The sequence below is a fragment of the Hyperolius riggenbachi genome, chromosome 3 (genome assembly GCF_040937935.1).
Source record: "Hyperolius riggenbachi isolate aHypRig1 chromosome 3, aHypRig1.pri, whole genome shotgun sequence".
Taxonomy (NCBI): domain Eukaryota; kingdom Metazoa; phylum Chordata; class Amphibia; order Anura; family Hyperoliidae; genus Hyperolius; species Hyperolius riggenbachi.
In genome coordinates this window covers 228,324,394-228,351,917 of record NC_090648.1, presented here as the reverse complement: position 1 = coordinate 228,351,917, position 27,524 = coordinate 228,324,394, and the positions used below count along the sequence as shown (strand labels likewise).

General features: G+C 42.7%; 1 protein-coding gene across 5 annotated transcripts in view; it reads left to right on the top strand.

The window, feature by feature from the left end:
• The window catches only part of IMPDH1 (inosine monophosphate dehydrogenase 1), a 210,830-nt gene that overhangs the window by 146,832 nt on the left and 36,474 nt on the right, over positions 1–27,524 (top strand). For all 5 annotated transcript variants that reach the window (XM_068275924.1, XM_068275923.1, XM_068275922.1 and 2 more), the window contains exons 4-11: positions 21–122; positions 3,010–3,084; positions 4,713–4,919; positions 8,099–8,186; positions 19,098–19,297; positions 19,510–19,600; positions 23,572–23,667; positions 27,203–27,346. In XM_068275924.1, the coding sequence (XP_068132025.1) occupies positions 21–122; positions 3,010–3,084; positions 4,713–4,919; positions 8,099–8,186; positions 19,098–19,297; positions 19,510–19,600; positions 23,572–23,667; positions 27,203–27,346 (1,003 nt within the window). The remainder of the gene's footprint in view (positions 1–20; positions 123–3,009; positions 3,085–4,712; positions 4,920–8,098; positions 8,187–19,097; positions 19,298–19,509; positions 19,601–23,571; positions 23,668–27,202; positions 27,347–27,524) is intronic.

Sequence of the window (27,524 nt, the reverse complement as noted above, 5' to 3'; positions counted from 1 at the left end):
ATAAATCTAATCTCTCCTAGGATCTAACTTCTGCCTTGACTCGAAAAATAACTTTGAAGACTCCATTAATCTCCTCTCCGATGGACACGGTGACAGAATCTGATATGGCTATTGCAATGGCGGTGAGTGGATGTCGTTGCTGTTTTGCAGTCAGTGTGAACATCCAAGTGTTGCACTCATTGCGTTTTTTTGATTATAGAGCTTTGCGATTCTTGTTTGGGGAATGAGAACCTTACCACAATCACTCCAGAAATGCTCTATGCAATGTTTTTGCAAATTGTAAGCAAGAGTGGTCCCATAGGGATACATTGCCACAGTGCTCTGCTGAGCGCCGGCAATCAGCAAAGAGCTGAAACTCTGCTGAGAAGCGCCCCCCCTTCCCTCTCAATATTAAACGAAAGTAAGAAGTATCCCATCGTAGTAATAATGGATTAAGTGCAACTTTTTTTAATGACTTTTTAATCCCTTTTTACCATGCTTTTGGTTGCAGGAAGAAATTTGTAGACATTTTTTAAAATGCATAGTAAATGGAAACTTGAGCGCATGAAAAATTAGAAGAAAATGTTTGCTTTGATGAGGACCTATATAGGCTATACAAAGGTATTTTACTATAATGGGGGGTGGGGGATTCCTCCTGCAGAAGCTGAGACAAGGGAGTGGGGCTGCTCATTGTATGGATAAAACTTGTGTGGGCACTAGATAAGACCAACAGACCAAGTAAACTGTAATTTTTGTCATTAAGGGTGTGCTTACTGTGCTATATCCTGAAAATTAATCAGAACAGTTGCTTGAGAACTGTTATATTATATCTATTTTACAGTTTGGGAGTGTGGCTATCCTTTAAAGAGGAACGGTCACAGAAATCTTAACATTTAAAACTCATACAAATAAGAAGTACATTTCTTCCAGAGTAAAATGAGCCATAAATTACTTTTCTCCTAAGTTGCTGTCACTTACAGTAGGAAGTAGAAATCTGACATTACTGACAGGTTTTGGGTTAGTCCATCTCTTCATGGGGGAATCCTCAGCATGGCCTTTATTCTTTTTAAAGACATTCCCTGAAAATGTTTGTACAAAGATGCTGGACAGCCTCCCTTCTCGCTGCATAATTTTTTGGCAGTTGGACGGAGCACCTGCCATTAACTAAGTGCTTTTAAAAAATAAATAAAACGCTGAGAACCCGCCCATGAGAAGATGGGTTAGTCCAAAATCTTTTGGTAATGTCAGATTTCTACTACCTGCTGTAAGTGACAGCAACATAGGAGAGAAGTAATATATGGCTCATTTTACTTTGGGAAAAAAATACCGGTACTTCTTATTTGTATATGTTTACATGCATTTTAATTTTAAGATTTTCGCGACTGAGGTCCTTTAAAAAGAACCTGAGGTTAGTTAGAGGGTAGTTAACACACTTATCAAAGAAGCGAGAAGATTCTAGATAATGTAGAGGCTACCTTTGTCACTGCTCGCTGGGGCCTGCTGGAACATCAAGGCCAAACTTCTGGTCTGGCATGAGCTCAGCTGTGCTGCATCTGCAAGGATGTCTGCACATTTGCATGGAGTCATTTGTGTACAAACAGCTCCAGCTTACTGTGCAGAGGCGGCCATATGTGCTCAGGCACAGTACAGCCACGCTTGTGCCTGAAGAGGATGGTCCCAATTTTTCATTTTGACAAGTCCTTGTCAGAATTCTTCAGAGGGGTTTGCATTCGGCAACTGGGGACTAGAGGCCGATGTGGGAAGAAGCTATAGATTCCAGAGGCTTCCCCCTTTTTAGGTATGAGTTTTCGTACCTGATGTTTACCTCGAGTACACTTTAACCACTTCACCACTGAGGGGTTTTACCCCCTGACCACCAGAGCAATTTTAACCTTTCAGCGCTCCTTCCATTCATTCGTCTATAACTTTATCATTACTTATCGCAATGAAATGAACTATATCTTGTTTTTTCCGCCACAAATTAGGCTTTCTTTAGGTGGGACATTATGCCAAGAATTATTTTTTTCTAAATGTGTTTTAATGGGAAAATAGGAAAAATGTGGGGAAAAAAAATTATTTTTCAGTTTTCGGCCATTATAGTTTGTAAATAATGCATGCTACTGTAATTAAAACCCATGAAATTTATGTGCCCTTTTGTCCCGGTTATAAAACCGTTTAAATTATGTCCCTATCACAATGTTTGGCGCCAATATTTCATTTGGAAATAAAGGTGCATTTTTTTCAGTTTTGCATCCATCCTTAATTACAAGCCCATAGTTTATAAAGTAACAGTGTTATACCCTCTTGACTTAAATATTTAAAAAGTTCAGTCCCTAAGGTAACTAATTATGTATTTTTTTTAATTGTAAATTTTTGAATTTTTTTTTAATTACAAAAAAAAAAAAAAAAAAAATGGGGGGTGTGGGAGGTAATGAGTTAATTTTTTGTGTAAAAGTCCTTTATTTGTATGTGAAAAATGTGTAGGGTGTAGTTTACTATTTGGCCACAAGATGGCCACAGTAACTTTTTGCTTTATTGCGACCTCCAAGCCTCCTTCCGGAAGCTTGGAGGAAGAATAAGGAGGCTGGACACGTGAGTTTCTTCTCACAATGATCGCGCTGCCCATAGGAGAGCAGCGGGTCATTGTGGGGCTTAGATCAACGAACGGGAATGGATTTTCCCGTTCATTGATCTCCGGGCGAGCGGGCGGCGGCGTGTTTACGAGCGGGAGCGCGGACAGCGTCGGGAACGCGGAAAGTACGTGTTTCTCCGTCCCTGGTTTTTAAAGGATGGAAAAAGGGGCGGAGAAATACGTACGCGCGGGGGTAAAGTGGTTAATATTGCGCTGTCATGAAGGACAGGTCTTCCTTTCTGCCATTGCATTAACTTTTGTGTGGTCTGTATTGTCTCAGACAGAGCTTGCACCAAGTAGAGCAATGTCTCACCACAGGCTTCTATCACACTACCTGTTTAATTAACAGTCCTGATGGTTAACTGTTTCACCTGCTAATGTTCTGTTTCTTGTTGCAGCTGATGGGCGGCATAGGTATAATTCATCACAATTGCACTCCAGAATTTCAAGCCAATGAAGTGCGGAAAGTTAAGGTATTCTTTTCATAAGTATTTATCTGTGTTTTTTTTTTTTTTTTTTTTTTTTTTTTTGTCTTTAATTCCTGGATAACTTATAGCAAGATATTGAAAGTGTGTGTAGATAATATTTTATAGATCTGCATGCAAGCAAGCCCCCCCATTGCAAGATATTAAGGGCCCGTTTCCACTAGCGCGAATCCGCATGCAGACAACGCATGCGGATTCGCATAAGCAATACAAGTGGATGGGACTGTTTCCACTTGTCAGTTTTTATTTGCGTTTTTATGTGCAGGATTTTTCTGCACGGTAGACCCTGCAGAATTCGCCTGCGTGTGGAATGCAGGCGAATCGCAGGCAATGTATTTAATAGGGAAATCGCATGCGTTTTTTGCATGCGTTTTTCCCCGCGATTTCGTGTGCGATTTCGCATTGAAAGTAATGTAAATTGACACAGGCAGTGACATGGTTAAAATCGCATATACTCTGCCTATGCGAAATCGCGGCAAAAAACGCATGCGGAATCGCATCCGCATGCGATTTTGTCAGCGGTGATATGCGACGATTCCGCACTAGTGGAAACGGGCCCTAAGAGATCAAGGAAATGTGGCCTTTGCTTATGTCTTCTAATGAACCCCAGCCTAGAAGATGCACAGTAAATATTGTCTAAGGGCTGAGACACACTGAGCGCTTTTCTAAAGCTGGCCATACACTGGCCCGATTTTCCGCCGTTTCGACAGCAGATTCGATCACTGGGATCGAATCTGCTGCCAATCGTTTGCGCTACACGCTGAATTTCGATCCATTTCGTCCGATCCTGTCGATCGCTCCGTGCGGAAAATCGATCGCCCGCGGGTAGGGAGCGCGTCGCTAGTGGCGTTAGAGTGCCCGACGACCGACGCAATAGAGCGGCAATACAATACCTGCTCCGCCTGCGCGACTACCCCCGGTCACCGCTGCTCCGTGTCCGCGCTGGTCTCCGGCATGCTTCAGTTCCTCCTGCCCGGCACGAAGTTTAAACAGTAGAGGGCGCTCTACTGTTTAAACTTCCTGCCGGGCAGGAAGAAGTAAAGCATGCCGGGGCCGGAGACCAGAGCGGCGAAGGCAGCGGAGACCTGGGGACTGGAGTCGCGCCGGCGGAGCAGGTAATATATGCGGGCGGGGGGAGCGGCAGCAGCACCACCACCACCGCAACAGATTGTGATCGGTTTCAGGCTGAAATCGGTTCACAATCTGTTTGCAGTAAAGGTAGCCATACGATCCCTCTCTGATCAGATTCGATCACAGAGGGATCTATCTGTTGGTCGAATCTGATGGCAAATCGACCAGTGTATGGCTACCTTAAGCGTTTTTGGTCCGTCAGAACTTTCTGCGAGCATTTTAAAAAAAAAAAAACACACATTGACTTGCATTAAAATCGCACTATTGTATTGCAATTTTACCATGATTTTAATGTAAGTCAATGGGAGTGTATTTTAAAAAGCTCTCAGAAAGCTCTGATGGCCAAAAATTGCTTATAGTGTGTCTGAGCCATAAAGCTATTTTCCTTATTCCCTCATGCTTTCCTCTTGCTTTCAAGAACAAACCTGCATTTAATGTGGAGGTATTTTAAAAATGTTACATTGCATACTGTCTTTCTCCTACAGAAATTTGAACAGGGTTTCATTACTGACCCAGTTGTGATGAGCCCTAGTCACACGGTGGGGGATGTGTTTGAAGCTAAAACCCGGCATGGCTTTTCTGGCATGCCAGTCACTGAAACTGGAAAAATGGGCAGCAAGTTGGTGGGGATTGTCACCTCCAGAGACATTGACTTCTTAACAGAGAAAGACTACAGCACTTATCTGAGCGAGGTATTGTACCAATGGTTTTAACACTGCAGTTATTATTATTATTTTGTTTCTTGTTTGTCTTGTTGACTTTCATTAATGCGTTTGGATGAGGGAACACACTAGGTAGTGCAGAAAACTATGCATGTACTGCTTTCTGTTTCTAAATTCCTGGGTGCATTTTTAATGCGTTAAATGCTGATTAACCTGTTCTGCCATGCATGAGTTAAAACATAAAAGATAACTGTGCAGCCCTACGGATTATACTCGAAAAAGCCTGTGTGGTCCTGTAAATCGCTTTACTTGGGCTTGGACAGAAATAACTCATCTTTCTTGCTTTCCTACACTGCCCTCTAGTTTCTGTTGATGTTACTACACTACTTTAAGGACAACTGAAGTGAGAAGACTATGGAAGCTGGTGTATTTATTTACTTTTAAACTGTTGCCTGGCAGTCCTGATGATCTATTTGGTTGGTGAAGAACACCAGAAAAAAGCATGCAGCTAATCTTGTCAGATGTGACAATGTCAAACACCTGATCTGTACATGTTTGTTCAGGGTCTGTGGCTAAAAATAATATAGGCAGAGGATCTGCAGGCTAGCTAGGCAATTGGTATTGATTGAAAGGAAAGAAATCTGCCTCTATATCCCTCTCGTTAATTGTCCTTTAATTATTCTGTTTACAGTATCTTGAGCCTAATAACTGCTATTATCCCACACTTATTCTGTGATATCACGGCTGTTCTTTCTTTTTCTATTTTTTTGCCTGCCACAATGGGGTCATGTATTTGTTAGTATTTACCACACGCAAGTTTTCATGTTTTGTCATGCTTATTTTGTAATGGCACCGAAGAGCAATAGAAATGGTGGTGAGATAATGGAGGAGCAGAGAGCGGGGAAAGGCTTTATGCACAGGAAACTTGAACAAACTGGGGAAAAAAAAACAGAATTGCCAGTGGCCCACTGATTGATTATTGTATGTGTGGCAGTGTGCAGTTTCATGCGATGTGGCAAGAACGCGCACAATTTTAAGGAGTGTGCACTGCCTAGGTATATTACTTAGTATCAAGAAAATATTGTGTGTAGTAAATTACATTGACTTAACTAAATTGGCCTGGAGCACTTGCAGGCTACTAAATTGGCGGTTAAATATGTGCAAATCGTACCAACCCTTAAAGTGGACCCGAGATAAACTTTTACTCATTGCATAATTGTGTTCTTTTCATATAGTTTATAGGGCATTCCTCAAGTCAAATCCTTTTTTTGTTTTAATACTCTTATTCCCTATAAACTAAACAAGCCTCGCCTATAGCTTTTTCAGAGAGCCTTGGCACTCAGTCTCAGTGATTGCCACCAATCGCAGGCGTTTCCATGATTAGTGGCAATGCATGCAGCATTTTACCATGATTCTTGAGCGATCATGGTACAGTGCTTAACAAAGCGCTGATCGCGATTGTCTGGAATTGCAAGGGTGTCCAGTGTTTTGCTACTTTGTAGTGTGAATGGGCCCTTAGAAAAGGCTTCTAGTGGGTTTGAGCCCTCATTCTGGTACAAATCCACTTTACCACCAGCACTATTTAGAGCTCTTTACCACAGGCAGACATACACACTACTACTAAACCATGCACAGCAGCGCTATCTCAAAAAAGTCATTAAATATCTCTGATATATGACAAAGACCAACAGTCCGCTGAGAACTGTGTGCTCAACAAGCAGTTACCAGACGGCAGTGAGCAGTTAACAGGTAGCAGCAAGCAGTTGTGAGTTAAAAGGCTTTTCACTGCCTAACAACTGCTTGTGGAAAAGGGGCCTTATAAAGCTTGCATGTGCCAAATTAAACAACCTCCTCCAAGGTGCGATTAGACATTGCGTTTTGATTGGGCAGTGGCTGGATAGTGTAATGGTTAAGGGCTCTGCCTCTGACACAGGAGACCAGGGTTCAAATCTCAGCTCTGCCTGTTCAGTAAGCCAGCACCTATTCAGTAGGAGATCTTGGGCAAGTCTCCCTAACACTGCTACTGCCTATAGAGCGCGCCCTAGTGGTTGCTGCTCTGGCGCTTTGAGTCCGCCAGGAGAAAAGCGCGATATAAATGTTCTGTGTTCTGTGTCTGTGATTGTGTCTAAAGCCTGGTACACAATTAAGATTGGCCAAATTTACCACCTCCATATAGTATGAGTATTAACCTACCCAATCTTGTCATAGTATTCAATATCTGTTGACCCTCATACCATGTGGAGGTGCTAAAATTGGGGTCTGTGAGTGGCCAAGCATAATTTAAAGCGTGTACCAGTCCTTAGGCTTGTATCTTCCTTGCGCTCTAAACACTATGCAGGTTGTCTTATGTTTATTCCTCCCCCCCCCCCCCTCCCCTTGCATACTACACGTTATGACCGCTCTCCCACAAGTGTGTGTGGTCTGTGTATATGTATGTTAGTGTGGTTGCATAGTCAAAGTCCAAATCCAGGACTGCACTTAACTAATGAAACCTAATCTAGACTCACAGAAATTGATATAAATACTGTATATACTTCACTATAAGTCTAGAAATTTAGGACTGATTCACTTATTAAAAGCATAGGGGTCCACTGAGTAATGTGTACTATTCCTGATATTCCCATATTTAGCAATTTACCCAGTGGTAAGTGACACTTTCTTGATAAAGAAAATGCCAAGAAAACACAGATCTGAAAGTCGTGGCCACAACAATTAACAAGAAAGGGGGAAAATACTGGGCTGCAGGAAGGGGAGTGAATTATTGCTGCACTTGGGGACCTAGAGGAGTTATTGGTTGCACTTAAAGGGAGCCAGAGACGAAAGACGACCTGCAAAATGGAAAAAGATGTTATACATACCTGGGGCTTCCTCCAGCCCCATAAAACTGGATCGCTCCCACGCCGCCGTCCTCTGCTGCCTCGATCGCCGGTACTGGGTCCCGTCACTTCCGCCGGATGCGGCCAGTTGTACGCATGCGCAGGAGCTGCCTCCAGCTCTTAATGCCTGCACCTGCGCAGTACAGAGGGAGCGCACTGCATCTGCATCGACTGGCCGAAATGACTGGACCCTGTACCTAGATTGTGGTATGTTGATTTATCCATTCACTTAGTGTGAGGGGTCCTCCTATATGAGGACATTTGCTATTTTTTATGTTTAAACTATCTATCTATCTAAAGAATGTTTGCTGAATGTATCTTGATGTATTACAGGTAATGACCAAACGAGATGAATTGGTAGTTGCTCCAGCTGGGGTCACTCTGAAAGAAGCGAATGAAATCCTGCAGCGTAGTAAGAAAGGTATGGCAGCTGTCAGCACTGTGCAGCTTTTCTCCTCCCATGCAAGGTCCTGGAAATAAAACTGGACATGGTCTCGGGCAATGTTGTATTGGCAGGATCCAATGTATTTAAACACCTCAGATTTGTACTGGCTGTTTAGTTAGTATGCAGACGGTATATCCTATATATTGTTACTTCAGTGCTGAATTTGAGCTTGTGTGGTTGTGGTATGGTTCTCCGCTCCATATGCATGTTATTTATGGCAACAGATATTTGTCTACGAAAAACAAAGTATGCCTACAGGTATTCTCCTCCTCCTCCAGGGCTGTGGAGCAGTTTTTGGGTACTCTGAGACAGAGGGGGGGGCTCCAGCTAAATTTTAGCAGAGCTGTTGTGAATCCACTGATATTGTGCTCACTAATCGCAGAGTTGTTGCCTATAACCCGTAAATAAGTGTGATCAATGCAATGCAAAGATTTCTGAGTTCTTGCAGGTTTACTGTGTGTTTTTTTTTTTTTTTTTTATGCAACTATATGCAGCTTGAAAATGGACCAAACAAGTCCCACCAGGTTTAAATTGATTTGTCCATTTTCAAGCTGCATATATTTGTATAAAATGTTACGTAAATCTGCATGAACTCGGAAATATTTGCATCTCATTGATCATCACTACCTGTAAACCCGGTTCAGATTGTGTATGAAGAATGTATAATAGAGGAAGATGGATAGCGAAATAATCCACTCATTCTGAGTACCTGCACATCAGTCTTGCTTGTACCCACAGTTAGGCCTGGAACCCACTAGCAGTACATTACTAAGGAATTTCTAAGCGCTTGTGATTTGAAAAGCTCTTGCTAATGTAATGCTATGGGTGTGATCCCACTTGAGCAATGTGATTTTTATAAAAGTCCCCCAGAGCATTCCATTAGCAAGAGCTTTTCAAATCACTAGAGCTTAGAAAAGACTGCTAGTGGGTTTCAGCCCTTAGATTCCCCACGGCCCAGTCTGTTGTTTTGTTCCTGTCTGCTTCCTTTACTAGTACTAAGGACTAGTTTTGATTTCTAATGAACAGCTACTCTATGGCTATATCCTAAGTTTAATTAAAATGCATCTCTGGTGAACATAAGAAAAAAAAGTGTAGGCCAAGTTAGAATGTCCCAACATATTGTCTTTTTAAAGGGAACCTAAAGCGAGTAAAAAATATTTAAAATAAACACATTAAACACATGATGTAGCTGCAAATGCTCACCATTTTCTTCTTAGAGTGATCCCTTCCAGTTCTGACAATATTTTGTCAGAACTGAAATATACCAGTTGCTTTCAGTTATATATCAGCAGCTGTAAGTTACAACTGAATGTGCAAGGTAATGTCCATGTTTTCCTATGGCTCAAGTGGGTGATATGAAGCTGTTATGGGGTAATGGCCATTTTTAAAATGGACGGAGAATTCCATTGATCACAGTGGACAAATGGGATGCAGGAGAGGAGAAAAAGAGTGAGAAGTAGACTACACAGAATCAAACTATGATCTGTGTGTGGTTTTTACTTTTTTTTATTTTTTTTTTTTGTCTTTTATAAAATTCACAGGGACCCTGTATCAGTTGTGTTCTGTTGCATAGATATTCCCCCTTGCAGAAAATGGCCCTGGCCTATTCTATTTTAGATAGAAAAGGTAGAGGCCCTTTTCTGCAAGGTGGCAGGGCTACATGCTGGAACTCGGCTCCCTTGAATATTATACAGACCACATACTGGGGCATTCATGTTGGCAATAGGGTGGGCAGAGAAGAGTGTCTGCTTCATAGCAAAGAAAGAGCATTGTATTCACAAAAAATTGCCATCTTAATACTGCTTTAAAATTCCTAAACTTTGGCAGTAATGAAATGCCTTTTATGCTACAAACTCAACAAGATTGTTATGCAAATTAGGTGTTGTCTGATGTACAGACTCCACAGCTCTGGTCTTAAACACCTCTTTAGCCTAGGCTGATTAGCTATGCGGAATTCCTTAGGTTAATTTTGTACAATATAGATTGGAGAAAATCCATGTAGTACAGATAAATCAGTGTGCCCAAGTCGACATTCATTGTGCCACCAAGGACCAGAAGGTTTTTGTATAGCATATGTGTGACATTGCAGGGGTAAGTGGGTGGAGTTTTACTCCAGTACTGTAGTTCCCTATCAGGTCTACTTGTGACATGACATGTTGTGATTGAGTTACAGGCCCTCGTTGATTATGATTGATCACTGAATTGTGTATAAGTGAAGCCTCACGGGCTAAGGCTACATACACACTTGCGATAAAAGGCAAAGATCACAGTCCAATTGTACCCCTTCCATGTAGTATGAGAGCAATGCCTACAGTCTATTCTATGGAGCTGAACTGCCCATCAGACAAATCTTTTCACTATGCTGCACACAAAAATGCTGTAGACATTCGAAAGATCAGTATCTGCAAAAGATCTGTTACTGCAAAAGATCCGTTCCTGCTAAATGCACTAAAGGGCCATACACACGTCGGATTTTTTCCGAACGACTGGTCGTTTGAACGTCCCGTCGTTCAGTCGTCCGCACGCCAAATCGGGCGTGTGTACAGACTGTCGTTCGGGTGATAAGACTGGTCTTGAGCGATCCGCCCGGAAAAATACAAAGTGTGTATGGGCCTTACAGAGAATCTGTACTCTAATATTCTTACACTAAAAAACATACCATTCTATTCCTTATTTTCTCCTGTGCCCCTCTGTGCTGTTTCTGCAACTCTCTGCTGCAATCCTGGCTTGTAATTAACAGTTTTAGGCAGTGTTTACAAACTAACCAGCTTGTGATAGGCTCACATAAGCAGAGTGTGTGAGTCATACAGAGTGTGCAGGGGGCCTGCAGAGGGTGTGTATCGCTTCTATCCAATCACAAGCAGCCCTGCACATTCCACACATTCAAGCCTTAGCCCGACAGACACGACAGAGGAAAGGAGATAAGATTTATTACAGAGACAGTGCAATTAGGAAAGGCTGCAGTAAGCCAGAGCACATTAGAACAGGCAAAGTAACTTATAGGATAGAAGAACTAAGGCTGAAAAATTTGTTACAGAGTCTCTTTAAAGTGAACCTTAAAGAAAACCTGTACTGAGTAAAAATATTTAAAATAAACACATGAGGTAACTTCAAATGAACATTACATAGTTACCTTGCCATCAGTTCCTCTCAGAAGCTCACCATTTTCTTCTGAAAACAATCCCTTCCAGTTCTGACAATATTTTGTCAGATCTGAAATATATCAGTTGCTGTCAGTAAAATATCAGTTGCTGTCAGTTATAGCTGAGAGGAAAACTGATTTAGCAGGAAAATGTCCATGTTCCCCTATGACTCAAGTGGGCGATGTTACAGTTTAACTGTGTGCTGACCAGAAAGCTGTTATGGGTAATGGCCATTTTCAAAATGGAGGACGGAAAATTCCCTTGATCACAGTGAACAAACAGGACGCGGGACAGGAGAAAGACACTGAGTAGACTACATGGAAGGTAAGTATGACTTGTGTATGCTTATTTTGACTTTTAATTTTCAGTTCAGGTTTTCTTTAAGCCAGAAAAAAAAGTGAAATGATTTTTACTCACCTGGAGCTTCTACCAGCCCCGTGCAGCAGTCCTGTGCCCTCGCAGTCACTCACTAATCCTCTGGTCCCCCGCTGCCACATAGTTTCGTTTTTGCCGACAGGCCCGTCAGGACTGGCCGCACGTAGCTTTTTCCGCATTCCCGACTGTAATTAGCGCTATTGCGGGCCGCAACGCGTACAAAAATATTGCTGCATATCTATGCGTGCGTAATTCGGCAACGCATATTTTTGTATACGTTGCGGCCTGCAATAATGCAAATTACAGTCGGGAATGCGAAAAAAAAAAATTTACGCATTGAACCACTAACGCGTAAAAATGTATGTGTTGATGTTCCTGCACTAGTGGGTATGCGTAAAAATGTACGCAATGCGTCCCGCCGACCTCCCAGGTCGGCATGCTGCCAGCGGGGGACTGGAGCAGCAGTGAGTGACTACGAGGGCACAGGATGGCTGCATGGGGCTGGTAGAAGCCCCAGGTAAGTGAAACTCATTTTTTTTTATTTTGCTTGGACCTTCCCTTTAAGTGAATGTTTACCTATTTAAAAATCGAAGTCAGATACTCGCCTAAGGAGAGGGAAGGCTCGGTCCTAATGAGCCTTCCCTCTCCTCTCCCGGTGCCCGGTCCCACGCAGGATCCCCCGTGACAGTATTCGACCAGTTCGGTCAAATACTGCCACTTCCGCATGCCGAAGGGAGCTTTCGGAAGCCTTCGGGAGCCCTCGGGCTCCCGAAGACGGGCCGCTCCATACTACGCATGCGCGAGTGCCCTCTATGACGCACTCGCACGTGCGTAGTATGGAGCGGCCCATCTTCGGAAGCCCGAGTGCTCCCGAAGACCTCCGAAGTCCCTGCGGCGGCGGACGCGAACAAGGGAGCCAGCGCAGCATCGAGGGCACCGGGAGAGGAGAGGGAAGGCTCATTAGGACCGAGCCTTCCCTCTCCTTAGGTGAGTATCTGACTTTTATTTTTTAAGCGGTAACCACTGGCTTTAAGTGTCTCTTTAAAGAGAATTTGTACTCTAAAATTTTTACAGCAAAAAACATACCATTCTATTCATTATGTACTCCTGGGCCCCTCTGTGCTGTTTCTGCCACTCTCTGCTGCAATCCTGGCTTGTAATTAACAGTTTTAGGCAGTGTTTACAAACTAACCAGCTTGTGATAGGCTCACATAAGCAGAGTGTGTGTCATACAGAGCCCGCGGGGGGCCTGCAGAGGGTGTGTATCGCTTCTATCCAATCACAATCAGCCCTGCACATTTCACACATTCAAGCCTTAGGCCACTTACACACATCAGACCATAGTCTTTTGAAAATGAAATTTTACCCCCTTCCATGTAGTATGAGAGCCATACTATACACAGTCTATTCTATGGAGCTGAACTCCCCATCAGATAGAAATCTTTGCAAGATGCTGCACACACAGATGCTGTACAGACACAAGATCAGTATCTGCAAAAGATCTGTTCCTGCCAAAGATCCGTTCCTGCAAATTGCATTCATAGTCTGAGATCTGCAGATCATCATACACACCTTGTTTATCTGACATTCATCTGCAGATCAGACAATCTGCAGATCTGAACATCCATCCTGGTGGATCTGATCTGCAGATGAATGTCTGTTAAACAAGGTGTGTATGAGGATCTGCAGATCTCAGACTATGAATGCAATTTGCAGGAACGGATCTTTGGCAGGAACAGATCTTTTGCAGATACTGATCTTGTGTCTGTACAGCATCTGTGTGTGCAGCATCTTGCAAAGATTTCTGTCTGATGGGGAGTTCAGCTCCATAGAATAGACTGTGTAGGTATGGCTCTCATACTACATGGAAGGGGGTAAAATTGGTCTGTGATCTTTCATTTACCAAAGACTATGGTCTGATGTGTGTATGAGCCTTTAGCCCGACAGAGCCGACAGAAGGAAACCGCTTAGATCATATAACAGATAAAACAGCCACTGTGCAATTAGGAAAGGCTGCAGTAAGCCAGAGCACATAGAACAGGCAAAGGAACTTCTATAATAGAATAACTAACTAAGGCTAAACATTTTGTTACAGAGTCTTTAATAGTCTATATCTGCAGATCCTCCTACACACCTTGTTTAACAGACATTCATCTGCAGGTCAGAACCGCCAGGATGGTTCTTCAGATCTGCATATGATTGTCAGATATGCAGATGAATGTCTGTTAAACAAGGTGTGTATGAGGATCTGCAGATATCAGACTATAAATGCATTTTGCAGGAGCTGGTCTTTTGCAGATACTGATCTGTTGCATGTGTACAGCATCTGTGTGTGCAGCATCTTGCAAAGATTTCTGTCTGATGGGGAGTTCAGCTCCATAGAATAGACTGTGTAGGTATGGCTCTCATACTACATGGAAGGGGGTAAAATTGGTCTGTGATCTTTCATTTTCAAAAGACTATGGTCTGATGTGTGTATGAGCCTTTAGTCTTCAGAGCAATTCAGCAGCTTGGGGAGAAAAAAAAAAGAGCTTCGGAACGGAACGAAACGGAAGTGCGACACTGTGTCACTGCATGCCTGTTGTGATCAATAAACAAGCTTTCTGATCATCAGTGCCTGTCCTGCATTCCATGCATTTATTTTGAAGTCAGTTTAAAGCGGGTAACAATGTGTTTTAGTGTTAGAGAAGCACAGCACTGGTGAATTGTTTTCTTCTCTATATTCTGTCTATGATGGTCAAACCTGCTCCTCAGGCATTTGAGTCTGTTTTTTGAAGGGAATGTTTGCAAGTCTGGTTCCTTTTTAGCAACGTTAAAATACAAGTGTCTCCTTGGCTCCTACACTTCTGAGTTGTTGTTTTTTTTGTACCTCTTTATAAATAGAGGGCAACAGGCTAAATTACAAAATGGCTGATGACCTTGGTTAACTTTCGAGTACAGGACACAGAGGCAGTTCTAGTTATCCAATTCCTTTGCAACCCCTGGTGGATGGTCCCCTTCAGGAGTGCATGCTGCTCTTTCTTAAGTTTTGCGAGTGTTCTCTTGGGTAATGTGGTTGGATCTGTCCTTTCGGACATCATTTTATTTACCATACTGACTATTGTGGATGATGTAATATGTTCCATTGTGGAAACCAATTTCCCAACAGGGACAGACTGCAGCAAACCTCTTACTGTTCTTAACGTGTCATCGTGTTATATGTAAAGGTTGGATGGCATTGTGCAATATATTTTGTACAGCACATAATGTGCCATAATAAGTGAGCGGCAGCAAACATGCTTTATAAAACCCAGAGGAGTATAAATATGAATGGAACTGCAGAGTATCTGTAATCTAAACCTTCAGTCTGCTTTCAAAACACATGAGCTGAAAATAAACGTCTCATATTTTTATTTTCAGTTTACAAGCTCAATTTATGAATTTTGTACAGAACAGTATGATGTGAAATCTACTCAGTTAGATTGCAAAACAGAATGATCCTTTGAACCTTTCAGCACTAAAACCCTATAAGCATTGCTTTTTCAACCAGATAAAGGTGTTTTGCCTTCTATTTACTTTTTAGAATATCAGGCTAAATTTTACTCTGTTTGCCTCATGAACATAAATAACAGAACAGGTTTTTAACCCTTGCTGTTCTGTAAAGCAAAAATGCATTGAAGGCAGTACTGTATGTACGTTTCTTTTTTTCATATAATTTATTATAGAAAAATGAACATCCCAATCTTTTATTCCAAGCATCGGTATACATTTCACCAAATTTTACAAAAACAAACAGAACTCCCCAATCCCCTCCTCCTCCCTTATCTACAAACAAACATCCTCATCATATCAATATCTCATTATAACCAAGAAAACAAAAGAATTCCATAATGTTCATAAATCCCCTTAAATTCCATACCCTCCAATAATATCACCTTACATTCCCTTGAGTACTCCTCCTATTACATCTCCATCATATCCCCGTATTCTAGTGTCACACGTCAGGTACCCTTTAAGCATGCTCTTCACTGAGCATCCATGTTTACTGACTTATAGGCCTCAATGTACTAGTCCTACAGGAAAAGATGAGGAACATTCAAGACATTGCTGCAGCTTGCGTTGAAAGGTTTCTTGGAGTTTGAGTGTTGGAGTTCTAAGGCTTGAATACTGTCTGCTTAGAAAATTATGTAGGAATTGGAAAACCTTTTGCATATGTGGCATACATTTTAGAGTCTAAGCATACCATACTTATGCACAGATACTTGTTGCATAAACATGTCTTTGGAAGCTAACAAGCTACAGTGTTTTTAGCTATGAAAATTGTTTTATTGTACTTTTTCTTACACAAACCTTTTACAGATAAAGTTTTGTTCTCCGTTGCACCCCCTTGGCTTTTCCCTTCGCATTACGGTAAGGGGGCAAATGTCATCTTGGTGGTAAGATGTTGCTTAGCCAGCTAGGAGAAGTGTTGCAGTGTTCTCCCTGCAGGCTGCTCAAAGTCTTCTGCCTGAGTTCTCTATAGCAAAGAATCTATTTCCCTCGCAGATATATCTAGTTAGCGTGGAGGTAGGGTATAATTATTTGGGTTATAGGCAAGTGTGAGAGAATCCACACACTTTAAGTTTAGAGGGAAGTATATGTGCTTTCACACTGCAGCAGGCAGATGTTACACATTCCTTTCTGTCTGAATGACTTCAGTGAAAACCTAGGCAATATAAAGGAACATATGATGAATAAATACTTAGCATATTACCTACAGAGAAAACTGTCAGAATGACAGGTAGTTCCATTAAGAAGTTAGTAAATGAATAGAGGTAAGATGTTCTAGCTCACCCATCTTACCTTTGAAGCTTAAATGCATTGTTTGATTTCATTTTTCAGTAGGGCTTAAAAATTTCATGTTGTGCTTTTTAATCTTGGCCCACTTCATGACATAATGGTTTTTCATTGAAGGTAATTTCATGTATTTTTCACTGTGCTTTTTATCTTTTTGCACTGGTTTGCAAATGGTTAACTTTAATGTGATTTTGTGCTCGTGTGTGTGTACTAATGTGATGTGACTTGTATCACGTCTAGCTTCCTGCACTTACATTTGGCTTTACTTTAAACCCTGCTGGTACCGCTGGAAGGGAGCTGCAGCAAAAGCATACTTTAATCTTCTGTCATTTGTCCATTCACTAGACCAGTGAGATTCCTGTTAGTTGGATTGAATTATGGCAGGCCTCTTTCTAAACAAGAAACACCAGAAAAAAAGCCTCTTTAAAGTGAGACTAAAAAGATACCGAAGGAGAGGGAAGGCTCTGGGTCGTATAGAGCCTTCCAGTTCTCCTCACGGTGTCCTCTTCCCCCGCAGGATCTTCCGTGTGAACCTCCTGCTGCTAGAGACTTAAGCTCAACACACACCATACAATCTTGGTTGTACAGATTTACCAAATCTATGTAGTACAAGGGCCAACACATTGAAAATACCTTGAATGCTTAATTGGATAAGCTCTTATACTACAAGAAAGTGGTAAGATTGAACAACCAAGATTGTATGGTGTGTGTTGAGCCTTAGTAAGCTTTCGGTCTCCCAAAGACCAGTGGCTCTGTACTACGCACGAACGCACGAGAGGGTGCTCGCTTGTGCATGTGCAGTATGGAACAGCCCACCTTCAAAAGCCTGAGTGCTTCTGAAGACTGTCGAAGCCAGCCCAACCCGGAAGAGAGCAGTGCATGACCAAACGGTCTTAGACTGCTAGTGGGGGAACGCGGAGAACGGGAATGCTCTATACTACCCAGAGCCTTACCTCTTCTTAGGTGACTATCTGTTTTTTTTTTTTTTTTTTCTTCAGACTCCCTTTAAGTTTGCCAATGGGTTTCATATTAGTCTATGCATTAAGTAATAGCATTCCTCCTTGCTGAGGAATCCCATTGGTCAGTAAAATCTTTCCAGTTCTCATAAACACCTCTGTTCTTAACATGGGACAACGGAGCTTTGCAAGAGGTGGAAAAGATTTAGTTATTTCTCCCCCCCCCCCCCCCCCCCCCCCAGTATTATTCAGGTGGTGGATACTGAGCCTGGGCAGTTCAATTGTTCTGGTAACGCCAGCCTTCTTGGGGACTAGGGGTTAAAGATGAATAGATATCTTATCTTATCACCTGCGTAAAGCAGGTGCTACGTTACCGCTCATCTGTCCTCATAAGTTTTTTTACATTACACATCAGCTCCCCACCTCTAAAACAAAAAGTTGGATGAGAAGAACTCTAGATAACAATGTGCAAATGAGTTCTTTCTCGCCTTGTTGGTTGAACGGACATTCGCCTGGCAGTGCAGGATTATGTGAATTGCAAACTTTTGAACAATCACCAAGCTTCAACAATTCAATTTTATTGAATCCAGCCCCTGGACCATTCCTTTCAGTGATAGTCATTTGGGCTTTTTTCACATCTAAAATCAAAATTGCTGCTGCCAGCGATTTTTCGATTTCGTGCCAGATTCCAAGACCCTCAGCCCCCCATCGACCCGACCCCCCCCCCCCCCCCCCATGCTACAATTTTGTGTAAAACGCTTTTTCAGTTTTGTTTTTTTTTGTTTTTTTTCCCCCCCCCCACTCCGTGACCTAAGTCAGGAAGTGATCTTTTTGACCCGCAAAAAAATACAGGGTATTTATTCTTAAAAGCGCAAATGTAATCGCCACACAAAGCGATTTTGCGAGTGTTTTTCCTATACCTTCCATTGCAGCGAAATTGCCCTAAAAATGGTACAGGCATTGCTTTGCTGAGCGGATCGGAAACGAACCGCTCAATGTCAACGCTCTCATAGGGAATCATTGCACAAGTGTTTTCAGGGAAATTTTAAAAAATTGGAGCGCAAAACGCCCTAGGTGTGAACGAGCCCTTTGTGTCCATTATATCACTGTCTGGTACCTTTCAGTCTACAAAAAGTGCAGTGCACGGTAAGAACGCAATTGTTTCCGGTGAGCTTACACTTGGCTTTTTGGTGCGATGTAAATGGTGCTGGATGGAATTGCGCCCAAAATGCCGAATGTGTTTGCAGATCACAGAATCAGATCACACTAGTGGAAACGCCACTTCATGATTTACATTACTGTACCAGCATCCTTGTGATCGTATTTCAATATTCTGATTAAAAAAATGTAGTGTGAAAGGAGCCTCAGTGTTGGACTCCTCAGGACAAAAAAAAATCTGAGTGATGGGTCCCTACCAATTCATGACATCAGTCACAGGTTCAATTTAAGCTTCTAACCTCTTATACAGTAACATGACATCCATATGTCTTACTTTTCTGGCTCTGTTAAACCGCTACCAAGTTTCTACATGCATGAAGTTTGCACTGTTCTCATATCTGCATGTTTCATGTTCTGACCATAATGATCTTTCACTTCAGGAAAATTGCCAATAGTGAATGACAGTGATGAGTTGGTGGCCATTATTGCTAGGACTGACCTGAAGAAAAATCGGGACTACCCACTTGCCTCCAAGGACTGCAGGAAACAGCTGCTGTGCGGTGCGGCTATAGGAACCAGAGAAGATGATAAATACCGTCTTGATCTGCTCATGCAAGCTGGTGTAGATGTCGTCGTACTAGTAAGTATCATAAATGCACTATTTTTCCATCTCCTAGACTATTTTTCTCAAGTAGTCTTACTTTAGTGTTAATACATAAAATTTTAAAAGTAATGTAAATACTGCAAAGTTTCAAAAATGTGTCCTAGTTGCAACGGTCGGGCACGGTGGGAGTTATCAATCTTATATGTAGACCTCCAGCTGAAATGTGTGTATTTTCTTGTTTTTGACAGGACTCTTCCCAGGGTAATTCTGTCTATCAGATAAATATGATCCACTACATCAAACAGAAGTATGCTGAGCTGCAGGTGGTTGGTGGTAATGGTGAGTGTTTTATACTGGTCTATGGTGCATCCATGGAGTCTTTGCTATCAAAAGTAATTGCACTCCCTTTAATGCAGATTTGTTTAAATGATACCCGAAGTGACATGGTGAGATAAACATGTGTAGGCAAATGGGAGATAAAAATCAAGGACACTGGCACTGCAGTCTGTGCACTTCTATGAGGGTGGGAGGGGGAGGGAGATGGCTGAGTCCACACAGTCGGGTAAGGATCTATGAGTTCCCAGCGTGCTCAGGCAGCAGAGAATCTGCATCAACAAGGAAGGAGAAAAGCGCCGGCACTGCTGTCATACACAATTTGTTCAAGGATAGGCAACATGTTGAAACATGCGTAAATGCAAAGTTACGTGGTGGAAACCCATACCCAGGTGTGGATCGTAGCGGTGTGATGGTGGGTGCAGAAGGAGAGGAGCCTGACGGCCGTTTCGCGCTATGCGCTTCTACGGAGGCTGCAAGGGAAGGGGTGGGACGGGCAGACCTAAATACTTTCACTAGGGCTGCGTGTGGCGTCCTGCCGCTCCGAGACCCGCCCCTGTATCATCAAACATCGCTCCGTATGCGCGGCTAGGTCACAGGAGCCGCCTAGAGCGAGTGACGTCAGGTACTTCCTGATAACGGAGGCCTAAGTGGGAAACACTTGTATTAGGTTTCCCGGGCAACAATTGCAATCATAGGCTATATCGTAAGTCAGGAAGGTATGCTGCCATCTTGTGGCCAGCTGAAATATGCCAAGCATGTAAAAGATAGTGTGGAAATATTGTTGAATCATTAAAAACCCTAGCATAATCATGTGTGCAATTGATTGTGTATATAAATTTATAAATCCACATCTGCTCACTAAAAAGTGCTGGAATTGTCACTTGACACAATGTGATATATTTAAGAGCCATTGCATGAATATGCATGGTACAATAAAATGTGTGAACAAAAGTCACAAGTGGCTAATGTGCACACCTGAAGTGATGATAACAAATGGTTAAAAACATCAATACTGGAACGGCGGGCCCTAAAAGGAGGGGAAAAGGAACCCCATTGTTGTACGGACTAACTACCTCAAGGATGGCCTGGAATATATATATAACGCGGTATAAAGGGGGGGGAAACAGGGGATAATTACATCAAATCAGGGCCGGGCTAAATATTGCGGGCCCCCCTGAACACAGTGCATATAGCATACATATGTTAGGCAATTACATAGCATTAATAGTCCAATGCAACGGTCTTAAGATCTCAAATCTGTGGATCCAAAAAACACGAAAGGTCAGTATGATCGTTCATGCCAAGTGGGCCCATCGCATCAGATCTAAGTATCATCCGCGCCTCTTCTCTCTTTAGAATTCTCTGTTGCCTCCACGTCTTGGGGGCAACACATGCATTAATCCTGCAAAAGTCAGTTTTGTGGGGTCTCCTTGGTGGGCTTCCATGATATGGGTGATAACCCGAGTGGAGCCCTTGCCTGATTCAATAGAGTGAAAGTGTTCACGGAATCTCCTAGTCAGTGGCCTTGTGGTCTCCCCTATATAGAATCTGCCACAGGGGCACCACAACGCATACACCACAAACGACGTTTGGCATGTGATAAAATCCCGCGTGAAGCGCGAGATGGGACCCACTTGATGTCGAGAACCGGTGGCCATAAATTCACACGACACGCATCTGCCGCATCGGTGGTTCCCCTGTGGCAGATGGTCACTCAACCAGTTGCCATTCCTTTGCGAGATAAACTCACTCCTACTGATTTTGGAACCAATGGTTGGGGCCTTCCTATAGGAGAAAAGAGGTCCTTCCTTAACTAGGGGTTTCAAGAGGGGATACCCAAGGAGAATGTCCCAGTTTTTCTTCGTAATTTCCTTTAATTTGCCAGCCATGGGGGAGTATTCGAATGTGAATGGGACCTGACCCCCACTAAGGGGCTTCTTCTTCTGCTTGTGTCTTGTTAGGAGGTCCCTCCTATTGATCCCACTTGCTTTTTTAAAAGCTCTTTGGATGGTCTCCTGTGCATACCCCCTGCTCACCAATCTCCTCCCTAACTCCTCTGACTGTGAAGTAAAATTAGCATCATCTGCATTGTTTCTCCGTAACCTAAGAAACTGGCTATATGGTATTGATTGGGTCACATGGTGAGGATGGAAGCTTGAATTGTGCAGGAGGGCATTAGAAGCAGTGGGTTTCCGGAAGCCTCTCGGGGCTAAAACATCGCCCTGTATAACCAACTCCAAGTCCAGGAAAGCCACCCTGCTCCCATCAATAGTGGCAGTGAAAGTCATGTTCATGGGGTTGTTGTTAATATATGCCACAAAGTCCTAAAAAGTTGCACAAGTCCCAGACCAAAATATGAGGATGTCGTCCACATACCTGGACCACATCCTGAGTTGGCTACGGAAGGGGTTGGCGTCCGTGTGGACGTAGGCTTCCACACGCAAGAAAAATGTTGGCATAAGTGCAGGAGACCGCCGTTCCCATGGCAGTCCCCGACACCTGCCAATACCAAACACCGTCGAAAAGGAAAGCATTGTGGGTCAATACAAAGGTGAGGCATTCACATATGAAGTCCTTATAATCACTGCTTTTATCAGTCCTGTCAAGGAAGATTCTCACAGCTCGCACACCCAAATCGTGGGGGATGTGACTGTAGAGACTCTCTACGTCGATGGTGGCAAGAGAATCTCCCTGAACCCACGTCAGGTTATCGATCCCCTTGAGGACATCTAGTGTGTCCCCCAGGTGAGATGGAATCTCATCTAAAAGGGGTCTCAGGACGTGGTCCAGATACCTGGACAACCATTCTGTAACCAGTCAGTATTTAGGTCTGCCCGTCCCACCCCTTCCCTTGCAGCCTCCGTAGAAGCGCATAGCGCGAAATGGCCGTCAGGCTCCTCTCCCTCTGCACCCACCATCACACCGCTACGATCCACACCTGGGTATGTGTTTCCACCACGTAACTTTGCATGTACGCATGTTTCAACATGTTGCCTATACTTGAACAAATAAATTGTGTATGACCGCAGTGCCGGCGCTTTTCTCCTTCCTTGTTGATAAACACGTTTATGTAGAGTGCCTAGCACACAAATAACTCTGCTGTGTTTTTTTTTTCTTTCTCTGAAAAAAAAAAAAGTTAAATAGCTGGTATGTAAGTGGCTGACTCAGTCCTGACTCAGACAGGAAGTGACTACAGTGTGACCCTCGCTGATAAGAAATTCCAAGTATAAAACACTTTCCTAGCAGACAATGGCTTCTGAGAGCAAGAAAAAGATAAAAAGGTAATTTCTTATCAGTGAGGATCACACTGTAGCCACTTCCTGTCTGAGTAAAGATGGAGTCAGCCATTTACATACTTTATATTTAACTCTTTCAGGCAGAGAAAGAAAAAAGGAAAACCGCATAGTTATTTGTGTGCTAGGCACTGTACATACACATGTAAAACAAATGGAAAAACGAGAGCCCCAATAGTGTGTTACTGTTGTTGTTGTTTGGACAGATAAAGGAAGGGAATTTATACTCACAAGTGTGGGTTGCCGAGCTAGGCAACCACTGATATAGCAGGCGGGGATTTTAAACCTGTCTCCGCTCAGGTTAAAAGGTCGCTCTCTATAGAAAGAAGGTGCTAACAAACATTGTTGTGGAGTAAGAATAAAGCTGGTTTTTTTTTATGCGAATCAGTGCGATCTGTCGTCACTGGGGAGGTGTTTCATCCAGCACCACCCCTTTTTAAAAATATTTTCATAATAATCTTTTAAAAAAAAGGAACATATTTTTAACCTTTGGGCGCCTCTGTACTTCTGCACAACTGTACATACACATGTCTATCTCATTATGTCACATGTCAGTTCGGGTATCCTTAAAGGGGCAACTCTCCAATAATAACTAATATGTTTGTGTAGAAAGTGGCCACAGTTTTATTATTTCAGTTATTTTATTTTTTTGTATAACAAATGTCCTTTTCTTTTTGTCAGTTGTGACTGCAGCACAAGCCAAGAATCTCATTGATGCTGGTGTGGATGCCCTTCGGGTAGGGATGGGTTGCGGCTCTATATGCATTACTCAGGAAGGTGAGTAATTCTGAATGTCCTGTAAAATTTGTTAGCAAAGTGTCTGACCAGAACAAATCTGATTCCTGCTTTAACCACTTCGCCATATCTGGACGCATATATCCGTCCAGATAGGCAGTGGTGCTGCAGCCGTGTGGTGTGCGCGATCGGGCGTGCGCCCCCGCTGCCTCCCGCTGCCCTCCCCCCCCCCCCCCCCACCCCCCCCCCCCCCCGATCAGTGAATGGGAATATAATTCCCATTCACCGATCCAAGTCCCCGGCAGAAATACCAACGCTTTCTCATCAGAGAGCGTGGTATTTCTGCCCCCCAGGAAACAACTTCTCTTAATTTTAGTTCCTAGATGCGACATCGTTCGCATCTAGGAATTTTTTGAATGTGGCCATCTTGTGGCCAAATAGTAAACTGCACCCACATACCTGTATTGAATAAAAAATACATTATATTACATCTAAAATTGGCTATTTACCTCCCAAACTAAAATTACCCAAATACATTTTTGTATTAAAAAAATAATAAAAAAAATTACAATTAAAAAAAAAAAAACTACATAAATAGTTACCTAAGGGTCTGAACTTTTTAAATATACATGTCAAGAGAGTATCTTATTACATTTTTTAAAATTATAAGCTTGTAAATAGTGATGGACGCAAATTGAAAAAATTCACCTTTATTTCTAAATAAAATATCGGCGCCATAAATTGTGATAGGGACGTAATTTAAATGGTGTAATAAGCGGGACAAATGGGCACATAAAATGCATGGGTTTTAATTACTGTAGCATGTATTAATTTTAAACTATAATGGCCAAAAACTGAGAAATAATGATTTTTTTCCATTTCTATCTTAATCTTCCTGTTAAAATGTATTTACAGTAAAGTGGCTCTTAGCAAAATGTACTACCTAAAGAAAGCCTAATTAGTGGCGGAAAAAACGAGATATAGATCAATTAATTTTGATAAGTAGCGATAAAGTTATTAGCGAATGAATGGGAGGTGAACATTGCTCGGATGCATAAGATTTTCGAAGCTGTAGGCTGAAGTGGTTAAAGCAAGTCTGAAGAGGACGGAGGAGGAATCCCCCCCCCCCCCCTCTTTACTTTAAAGGGATACTGTAGAGGGGGTCAGGGGAAAATGAGTTTAAGTTACCCGGGGCTTCTAAGGGTCCCCCACAGACATCCTGTGCACGCGCAGCTACTCACCGATGCTCCGGCCCCGCCTCTAGTTCACTTCTGGAATTTGAGACTTTAAAGTCTGAAAACCACTGCGCCTGTGTTGCCGTGTCCTCGCTTCCCCTGATGTCACCAGGAGCGCATGGCGCAGGCACAGACCAAACTGGGCCTGCGCAGTACGCTTCTGGTGCCATCAGCGGGAGTGAGGACACGGCAACGCAGGAGCAGTGGTTTTCAGACTTTAAAGTCTCAAATTCCAGAAGTGAACTAGAGGCGGGGCCAGAGCATTGGGGAGTGGCTGCGCGGGCGCAGGATGTCTGTGGGGGACCATTAGAAGCCCCGGGTAACTTAACTCATTTTCCCCTGACCCCCCTACAGTGTCCCTTTAATAAATCGGTAAAAACCAACAATAATTGTTGAGTGAAAAGGACGCTAGGGCACCACTAAATTGTAAGCACTTAACTTATTTGGTGCAGTGTGGTTATTGCAGGATATTAAACAAGGCCCTTAATGTCAGTTTTACTCTCCGATGAAGCTTGGTTATTTATGCTGTGGGTATTTCAGCCCACTTAAGAGTAGGGACAGTTAAGAATCCAAATACAAGCGGTTCTCTACAAACAAATCCAACGCACAAACCCACGGAACAGAACCTGTTTGTAAGTCATAGAGATAAAATGATTTACTTTCGGACATCTCTGGATTTGGCCATAAAATATAAACAGTGGTTTTGGGTTTTTTTGGTTGTCTTCAGTGTGCTTTTAATGTGTTTTAACTACCTGGAGACCGCTCCACGCCAATGGACGTGGCAGCCTCAGGACCGCCTAACGCACATCTCCTTGTCGGGGGGCGGAGCTCCGCCCCGCCTTCTGTCTCTGAGCAGTAATTGCCGCTCGGGAGACTTAGACGAAACCCCCGTCTTTACACAGAGTACAGCGTTGCGATCAGCAGCGCTGGAGGGGACAAGAGCGATCAGCTCTCATAAGCAGAAGCCTATCACAGCCGATCGCCAGGATTGGCCGGCTGGGGGGAGGGATTTGTATAAATGGGAAAAAAGACAGTCTAAAATATAAAAAAATAGAATATAAATAAAAAATTGTGGGGTGATCAGACCCCACCAACAGAGAGCTCTGTTGGTGGGGAGAAAAGGGGGGGGGGGGGGCAGTTGTGTGCTGTGTTGTGCTGCCCTGCAGCTTGACCTTAAAGCTGCAGTGGCCAATTGAACAAAAGCAGCCTGGTCTTTAGGGGGGGTTTAGCACTGTGGTCCTCAAGAGGTTAAACTACCTACAACAGTATACAACCCTGGAACATGTAGCAACAAAAAGTAATAATTATGTATATTTAGCACACGAAGACCAATTTGTGTGTATGAAAGATTGTAACTTGAGTTGTTAGTAGAGGACTGCATGTAACTTTATGTTCATTAAAGCAGACAGCATGAACACAAGGGGGGGGGGGGGTAATTCCCCCATTCCCCCATTTCCCAATCCCATCCTACACATAGAGGAAAGGGTTGTTAGGCATTACTATTAAAGCAGACCCAAACCAAACATTTTTTTTTTTTTTATTAAAAATATTTAGTTGCAAAACTATGACACATACAAAGATAAACACTCCAAGCCTGTGAGCATTTCAGAGCTTATCATGGGTGTGTTTGTCATCAGCTACCCTCCCTCACAGGGGCGTCGTCTATGTGAAATCACGCACAAGCTGAGATCACCTCCCCTGTGACATCAGTAGCAGCCTGTGTTTTGTTTTTGTTTATCTCCTCCACCAGTCTGCTGGATTCTGTCACGGCAATATGAAAGGCAGGGAGGGGTTCCTCCAATAAATGTAAAATATTTTATATTTGTCATCATGCAGCTGAAAAAAGGCTGCTATTTATTATTATAATTTAGAAAACAGATTTTCTTTCTGAAATCTTGTATTTTTAGTTTAGTTTGGGTCCATTTTAAGTCTCTGTACTTGACATATAGCTCTAAAAATGATAATTTTTATGCTGGAAAAATATTACTGTTTGCGTCCAGACCCATTAGGACTGGCACAGGAAGCTTCAAATTGAAATGAAAAGTGGTTGTGTTCATTTTTTTGTTACCTATATTAAAAGTACTTGCGATACACAAGCATTTTTGTTTTAAACAAACGTGGAATTTTGCATAATTTTAGTGACATAAGGCACAGGAAATTTGGCACTTATCCCTTTCTACAGTGTGGATAAAGAGCAGTAACATTCAGAGGTGCTAATGGTCCCTTTCTCCAGAAAAACAATTCTCATATACTAGTCTTCATATATACATTGTGCTGCACACAAACAAATGTATTTTCTTTATTTAAATGACTGGTAATCTAGCTCCTTTTCTTGTTGACAGTAATGGCCTGTGGCAGACCTCAGGGAACAGCAGTATATAAAGTTGCAGAATATGCTCGCAGGTTCGGTGTCCCAGTAATAGCCGATGGAGGCATTCAAACAGTGGGACATGTCGTAAAAGCTTTGTCTTTAGGAGCCTCTACAGGTAAACCTAATACCTACTATTTACAATTTCTGTTCTTTGTCCATATTGAGTTTTATAACTTGAGACTGCATGAAAGAGGAGACTGCATGAAAGAGGAAACTGCATTTTACATAGTCAGGGATGCACAGAGATAGATTTGGGTATTGCCCAGGTAGAAGTGAATAATGGAAGGCAAAAA